This window comes from Xiphophorus couchianus, chromosome 2, assembly GCF_001444195.1.
Source record: "Xiphophorus couchianus chromosome 2, X_couchianus-1.0, whole genome shotgun sequence".
In the NCBI taxonomy this organism is placed as follows: Eukaryota; Metazoa; Chordata; class Actinopteri; order Cyprinodontiformes; family Poeciliidae; genus Xiphophorus; species Xiphophorus couchianus.
Window position 1 is genome coordinate 11,523,037 of NC_040229.1, and position 8,054 is coordinate 11,531,090.

Sequence of the window (8,054 nt, forward strand, 5' to 3'; positions counted from 1 at the left end):
TACTACAACCCTTACTCCCACCACAAAATCCACAACAGGTTGTCCTAAATGGAATAAAATGGTAAGTTGCATAACTAAAAACCCTATATCAAGCTATTTTTTAAATTAGTAAAATGTTGTTTTTTTTTTATTTTTACTTTACTTTGTTTGATGTCATGTTACTACAAATTTATAGTAGTTGTAGCAACCTATCCCTGAATATCCTCTTTTCTTTATTACAGCAAAATGAGACCTTTTATTTTTGCAACTGCACCATGGCCAAATGTATTGGAAGCAATACTCTTCAAATAGTACCCTATGAATGTCCACCCATCAAAAACATAACCTGTTCCAATGGAAAATCTCCTGTTCTGGTATATGATGAATTTCAATGCTGCCAACATTATCAATGTGACTGTAAGTTATTTGGTTAAAATCTTTAGGAAATATACCAAAAACTAAATATTTTGACCACTCAAAAAAGAAACAATACAACAATATATTATAATGAAGATTAATTTTACGAATCGTAACAGTGATTAGCACAAATAGTGTTGCCAATTGGTTGAGAGTAGCTATTAGCCTAATCAAGCACAACTGCCTAGCTCTTTTTCGCAAAGGGATTCTCCCATACAGCTCAAATAGCTTTTTGGCAATGTGTCATTTCTAGACTCTTCAGGACATCTGTGGATTATATTCTTTCTTTTTACAATTGGTGTGAGCCGCAGCATACAGCCTACTTAATCTTATGCAAGTGGTCATAATATATTGGCTGATCAATACATTCAGTCAAATGCTTCTGTATTAAACAGAATAAAGATTTTATTTCTTTTTTTCACTCCAGGCGAGTGCAAAGGGTGGGGAGATCATCATTACAGCACATTTGATGGACTATCCTATAAATACCATGGAAACTGTTCCTATTATTTGATGAAAGAAATTGCTCCAAGGGATGACTTGGAAATGTACATTGATGACATCCATTGTGATCCTTTTGAAGATCCTTCATGTCCTCAATCTTTAAATGTAAACTATGGAGCTGAACATATCAAACTGGTCTATTTTATTCTCAATGGACAACCAGATTTGAAGGTAATACAAGATGATCCCCCTCTGACTATCAGCTTTCATACTGAATACAAAAGACAAACAAACATGACTTGACCAATATACAATGTACTTGCATGTGGGATCAAATGTCTGTTTTAGCCTTTTTTGATATCTTAATTCTTGTGATTAATTTGCAGGCATTTACGAATGAAGTGAGTCTAAAGCTCCCTTATTGGAAACAAGGTGTTAAAGTGATGAGCACTGGCACTAATTTAGTTTTAGAGATCCTTCGTCTAAATGTGGTTGTTAAATTTGGAAGAACTGGATTTAGTATCAACCTTCCATATAAGTACTTTGGAGGAAACACACAGGGTCATTGTGGTAAGAACTCTCTCAGAAGACCATCTGTGTTTATCTTCTGGTTTGAATGTAGATAATGACACTTGAAAATTTGTGACAGGAACTTGCACCAACAGTCAAGCTGATGACTGCTGGCTGCCTGGAGGAACAGTATCAGAAGGTTGCACTAAAATTGCTGATGGCTGGCTTCTAGAGAAAGATAGAGGCTGCAAGACTGGAGGAGAACCACCTTTGAAACCTCCCTGCAGTTCAAGTTCTGTATGTAAACTCCTTAAAAGCAGGTACTTTGCAACTTTGTTCTGTATGTATTATTTTTCATTGTAAATTAGATTGTAAGCTTTCATTATTTTCTCTTATGATGTGTCTTTTTCATTTTCCACCAGTGTCTTTGCTCAATGTCATTCCCGGATCTCTCCAGATAATTACTACAATGGATGCGTTTCTGATAGCTGCCATGTTCACAATGGAGCGAATGCAGTAGAGTGCTCAAGTTTAGCGACCTATGCTGCTGCCTGCTCTGACGTTGGAGTTTGTATTCACTGGAGAAACCACACTGGTCCATGTGGTACAATATTTCTTTTTGTCCAAGTGGAAATCTTAAAACCAAAAAGAAGTTTTTCAAATCTAAATTGTAATTTGTGCTCACAGTTTGATTAAATAAAACAAACTAAATTGTTGTTCTTCACCAACAGCCAGTGACTGCCCATCAGACAAAATTTATAAACCTTGTGGACCTGCAGATCAACCATCTTGCGAAGACAGGTGAGTTATAAAAAGTAATTTAATATATAAAGTTATTTCCTCATATTATTATGCTAGGGACTAGTTGTTTTTAGTGAAAACAAAAGAAAATTGAAAAAAATTGTGAAAGCAACTCTGATAATATCAACACCTTCCTTTTGAATCAAACTTGGTTTATCAGGTGTTGCTGATTAAAAGGTTAGATGCTTTATAATATAAATAAGTAAATACCTGAATATGTTTTAATAGGCCTCAAGAAGTCTTTCTGAGAGTTTTCTCTTGTGTTTTAGTTACTTCTTTCAATCTGTCAATTCCGCAGTTTTGATCAATTCCACCTAATTTGTTTGCTTTTATAAAAAATACAAAAACAAAAAAAAGAAACCACTCAACTTCAGCAACATTTAACGTCAAAATTATTCACACCTCTGGCAGAGACAGAGTTTAAATCATTTTAATCTTCCAATAAGTTTAGAAAAGGAAATTAGACCTTATTTATTCTTTGGAGATGTCTTAAACAATGGCAAATGTAACAGAAGTATAATCCATCCATTCATTGTCTATACCCACTTATCCATTCAATGTCCCAGGGGACCTGGTGCCTAATTGCAGGAGTTCTTGAGAAAGACAAGAACTCTTTGTCTTGAACACAATGCCAATCCATCACAGGGCAATATAGCAAAGAATAACCATGAACAAACAATTTATGGGCAAATCAGAGAGAAACAAAATATCTAAAATGCTTAGTCTACAAAGCAGAAGTATTAAAATTTTGTTTTCAAGGGCCAGTGTACTGCAACTTTGTCTCATAAATTTGTCTCATCTTTAGCATACCTGAAATTGAAACCCATAAATGCAGCATAAGTAGCAATATAACTTAAAAACCCAATGATAGCAATATTAATAGCAAAACACTAACCACTAAAGGAGCAATTAAGATGCAATAAGGAATAATGATTTTTTTTTGGTTGTTGTTGCAGTCCTAATGATCCAGGTATGAACTTCACTACAGAGGGCTGCTTTTGTCCTGAAGGAATGAAACTATTTAGCAGAGAATCAAAAATATGCGTTAAAAATTGTGGTAAGTATGTAAGAACAATTCTGAGGGTACTGTATGTTTTATTCATAAGATTCAAGATTGAATCGTTGGTTCCTTCTGTTTGCTTTTCTAGCTGTCTTCGAGTATAATTAAGGGTCTTATACATTCTGGTGATGTTTATCAGTGTGCTATCCAAAATAATTTGCAGTTTTTACAACTACTGTTTCCATAAATATAAAAATACCAAATTTATCTTTTAGTTCTTAATGAGAGAAAAATAATGTCCACAACACATCAAAACAATTGTCAACAAATGAGAACTGCACGTTTTGTGACAAAAATAAGCATAATTATAAGGCGGCAAAATGTTACCGAGCCAAGTTTACCTTTAAATGAACATCAAAGTGTTTCGCCTAGTGTATAACCAACAAACCCAAAAATTGTGCTGACATACATTAAATGAGCTTAACCTATCCTATTATTTGGGTTTTCCCACTCTGTCTAAAAATATCTAATATACCGTTTGCTTGCAGCATATTTTTAATTATTTGTCCAAAAGGGTACATTTTGGGAATTTTGTCTCTGTTTGACACATCAATCAATCAATTTTATTTATAAAGGACCCTTCATACTAAAAGCAGCTCAAAATAACTTGTAACATCTTACAAATTACTAGTACTCACAAAAAAACCTGTTGAAATTGTAGTGTTCATAATTTTTATTAGGTGTGCAGTACTTGGGGAATGGAAAAGTATCTTAATCCAAATCACAAATAAAAGTGACTTATTTCAGCATTAGCAATTTAAGAGAGAAGATACTCACATAATTATGTTTATACTATGTTTTAACAGGCTGTCTTGACCCTAAAGGGACGCCCCGTGAGGTGAGCCAGACATGATTGTCATGTAAAGTCCTCTACTTCTTCCGTTAGATATTAAACTCAACACTTTGGTTTCTTTTTTTAGTTCAATGAGACATTTGAATACCAATGTCAGAACTGTGTCTGTGATGAGTCCACCAAAACTGTGATCTGCAAGCCTAAGAAGTGCAAACACACAGCTTTTCCAAGATGCATGGATCCAGGATATGTTCTTGTCAATCAAACTGATCCATCAAATCCCTGCTGCAATGTCCACGTTTGCCGTAAGACACAGCAATAATGCTGATTACTGTTTGCTGCTCGTAAGTCTTTAAATTTGTAATAAACTGAGTTTTCCTTCTTTGTGTAAACAGAATGTCAGGTCCACACTTGTCCGGACATCAACATGAACTGTGATGTTGGATTTAAGCCAAACATCAGTGTTCCAGAGGGAAAATGCTGTCCAGAACTTAGATGTGGTGAGTCTATAAAATCAGTTTGAACCTGCATAGTGCCAAATGGATAAAGAATCACTTTTATGAGACCTTTTTTTTTACATGATGGCTTATTTTCTTTCCTAGAACCTAAAAAAGTCTGTGTGCTAAATGATGTTGAATACAGGGTAAGGGACATATATATTGAGGAGTTCTTTTAATATATGTTTTAATTTTATGGTATAACAATGAATTTATGTGGAATTGTCAGCCTGGTTCTTCAGCTCCTGGCCAGAAATGTGAGAATTGCTTCTGTTCCTCAAACTCTTCGTCTGGTGGTCTGATGGAAATAAAGTGTGAGAAAAAGCAGTGTGAAAAAAATTGCAGAAAGGTGAGGAAGCCAATGTAATGTGTATGGGAATATGGTCACTCTGATGGGAGAAAGTGTTGACATGAAGTTAAGGTACTAAAAATATAAATGAGATTCAGGCATAATCTGAGATATCTACATGTAAATGTCCACTAACATTCTCTGCACTTGTAAACATAGGAACATGGATTAAGAAATGCCAGCTAATGCTAAAGGAAAATGGATTCAGAATGCATAATAATACATGGACTTTAGGGCTTATTTACAAATGTTAAAACTAACTGCTTTTTTGTGGAAATCAGACAAGCTAAACATATAGTAAAATCTATACATTGAACAGTTCATCATTTTTGTTTATAATGTCTCAATTTTCAGTATGGTGGGCCAAATTTTATTGTTCAGTTATAATGTTTGCTGTTGTCAGAAGATAAAATGTACAGTATATTTAACAGTTTCTTAATTAGAGTTTAGAAAAATTGTGTTTTGCCAGCGGTTCAATATCAATATAGCGGAATCATAATTGCCATTCCTGGTTTATTTCTAAGTATGTTTAGGTGTTGCAATTTCCCTGAGAAAGTAAAGACATAAAGCAGATTAAAAATCTGTGGCAAGATTCAAATATTGAGGAAGATTGGGCAAAAATTGCGATCTCCACATAAGCAAAGCAATATCCCAGAAAACTTTTTAAAAAACTATTTTCCACTGAAGGTTTTACAAAAAGTAGTGACTCTGACTTCACCTAACTGGATTTTGTTTGTAAAGGTTTAGAAAATTATGTAACATTTCTGTTCAATTGTGTACAAGCTTGTCTTGGTCTAGTGGAGAAGATCCAAATAAAGAACTTTGTAAATGGGGGGTAATTGCTTGACAAAATGTTAAAAGGGACAAGAGGTGTGAATAAATTTACAAGTAACTGTATTTTAATCTGACCTTCAATTTAATTGAATTCGCTTCTTATTTCAGGGATTCAAATATGTAAAATCCAAATCAGATGAGTGCTGTGGGACATGCCAACAGACACACTGTGTATTCAGTGTTAATGGCACTGAGATACTCTTACAGGTAAACTGAAACATCGCTGTACATTTGTATTAATTTCAATAAGTCTGAAACACCCAAGTATGTGGTTATCTGTGTGGTAATTTCCAGGAAGGAGAAACCTGGTCACCACCAGAAAATAAATGTGAAAGTAAGACTTGTGTTAAGAATGGTGAGACTTTTACAGTCACCAATCAACAAATCATTTGCCCAGCATTCCAAGAGAGCAACTGCAAGAATGTAAGTGTCTGGTTTAATGCATAGATCTAGATTGGATCATATATGGAGAAAAATTCAAACTTTTTGTTGTTGTTTTGTTTTCTATTCAGGACACAATTCAGACTGCAGCAAATGGCTGCTGCAAAATCTGTGAGTATGATTATTTTTCTTTTCTTTACAGTTAAAGATACTGAAAAAAGCACAAAAACTGACATTTTTCCTTCCTCTCACATTTTTAAAGGTGTGGAAAAAGAGAAGGCCTGCAGACTGGTTAGCCGGAAAACTCCTATCAACCACAATGGCTGTCAGTCTAAATTGAATATGCCGTCATGTGAAGGATCATGCGACACTTTTACCAAGTAAGTATGACATTACTTTTAGTTTTTCTTCCTCTGGAAAGTTATCAAATCATTTATTAAGCAGTTGTGAAGTAAAGAATGTGCTGATTTTTTCTGTCCTTGATCCTTTCAGATACTCTGAAGCAGCAGGTGCTATGGAGCATTCCTGCTCCTGCTGTAAGGAGAGAAGTGCCAGCAACCGCACTGTTACCCTGGCGTGTAAAGATGGTGCGCACGTCCAGTTCACTTATGTGCATGTGGAGGAGTGCGGCTGTGGTCACACAGAGTGCACAACACCCACTGCACTGCATGTTCGCAGAAAGCGACGCTTCACACTGCAGTGACCCAACCCTCTGTCCTCATGTGGGATACAGATGTATCTCCAAGAATCATTTAACTAATCATTAAATCTCTCACAAAATAACTGATATTGTGGAGTTTATTTATCAGCTGATTGAATAAAAAGATGCAAGTGAAATCAAGTCTTCTGTCTTTTATTGTCTTGTGTGGGCCAGCCATCTCAGCTACAGCTTGTGGTTCCTATTTATAAGAATAGTTATTCTTAATACCCTGATCTCTGAGTAATTACCATATTTGCATTTTTTCTGATTTGTTAGTGAGTTAGGGTTACCCTAACCCAATTGCAAGACTCAGCATAGTGGCATAAAATCAGTAACCATTTAAAACAGTCCAAGGTTAGGGCACAAAAATTAATTCCAATCAGAGGTATCTGAAACAAGTCCAAAAACAAGTTGAGTCAAAATCACTGCAAGACAAAGTTAAGATAATGGCAGGAATGCTTGACATAAGGGACAAAGGCAAACTGGCAAGGGGAAACTGTACAGTATAAATGGAGAAACTAAGGCATACAATGAGACACGGGTGGTTGACTATAGACGGGAACCTCAGCAAGTGAAGTTCTCTAAAACAAAACAGGAAGTACGTGCACCAAATAAACTGTAAGATCTCAAACCAAAATATACAACTGTAAATCAATCAGCAGAGCTGGACATAATTGACCTGACTTAGACACTCTAGAGAATCTAAATACACAACTAGAATTTTCTTTTCTGGTTAAGAAAATAAAAGCCTAGGAGATCAAGGCCTGAACTTAAAATGATTCAGCTCAAAGTCATTTGAACAAATTTACATTTTAGCATGTGTGAGAACAGCAGAACTAGTTTATTTTTCTTTGTACTGTATTCAAACTTCATAAGATAAAATTAGTTATGATGTAGATCTTGATATTTTAAAACAAACTTGTAAAGCTAACAAGTGATAAATCATTGTTAGTTCTTATACAAATTCATATTTGTACTTTCAACCTTTTATATTAGATCATATTACACTAAACATAATCTGCAACTTTTGCTGAAGATGATGAATCACATAAAGTAAGGATTTAAAAAATATAAAAATTAATATTTACATGTACTGATATAATTTTTAAAAAAACATCTGAATGTAGCAGTAAATTAAAACAGCCAGTGACCACAGTTTCTCACTTCTTCTTGAACTAGATTTTAATGACGGTTGGTTCTCACTTCTTCATTGCGTGACCATTCTTGAGAGACGTGTTTCTTGCAGGGCTGCAAAATCACAGCCATTTTGCTCCAAAAATTGACCCAAT

General features: G+C 34.8%; 1 protein-coding gene across 1 annotated transcript; it reads left to right on the top strand.

Annotated features, from left to right (window-relative positions):
• The first annotated feature begins 230 nt into the window (after positions 1-230).
• On the top strand, positions 231-6,811 carry LOC114152538 (intestinal mucin-like protein). The gene is made up of 16 exons (XM_028030459.1): positions 231-396; positions 824-1,071; positions 1,227-1,410; positions 1,490-1,670; positions 1,773-1,954; positions 2,082-2,151; positions 3,108-3,208; positions 4,018-4,049; positions 4,132-4,309; positions 4,400-4,504; positions 4,607-4,647; positions 5,793-5,891; positions 5,979-6,107; positions 6,197-6,236; positions 6,328-6,445; positions 6,558-6,811. The coding sequence occupies exons 1-16, from the start codon at positions 255-257 to the stop codon at positions 6,766-6,768; spliced, it is 2,061 nt and encodes a 686-aa protein (XP_027886260.1). The 5' UTR covers positions 231-254; the 3' UTR covers positions 6,769-6,811.
• The last annotated feature ends 1,243 nt before the right edge of the window (positions 6,812-8,054 follow it).

Excerpts from the sequence above, each read along its gene's own strand:
- LOC114152538 (XM_028030459.1), top strand. The coding sequence starts at position 255 with ATGGCCAAATGTATTGGAAGCAATACTCTTCAAATAGTACCCTATGAA. Across the intron at positions 4,050-4,131 it reads CTAAAGGGACGCCCCGTGAG|TTCAATGAGACATTTGAATA; the intron begins GTGAGCCAGACA and ends TTCTTTTTTTAG. Across the intron at positions 4,648-5,792 it reads TAAATGATGTTGAATACAGG|GGATTCAAATATGTAAAATC; the intron begins GTAAGGGACATA and ends TTCTTATTTCAG.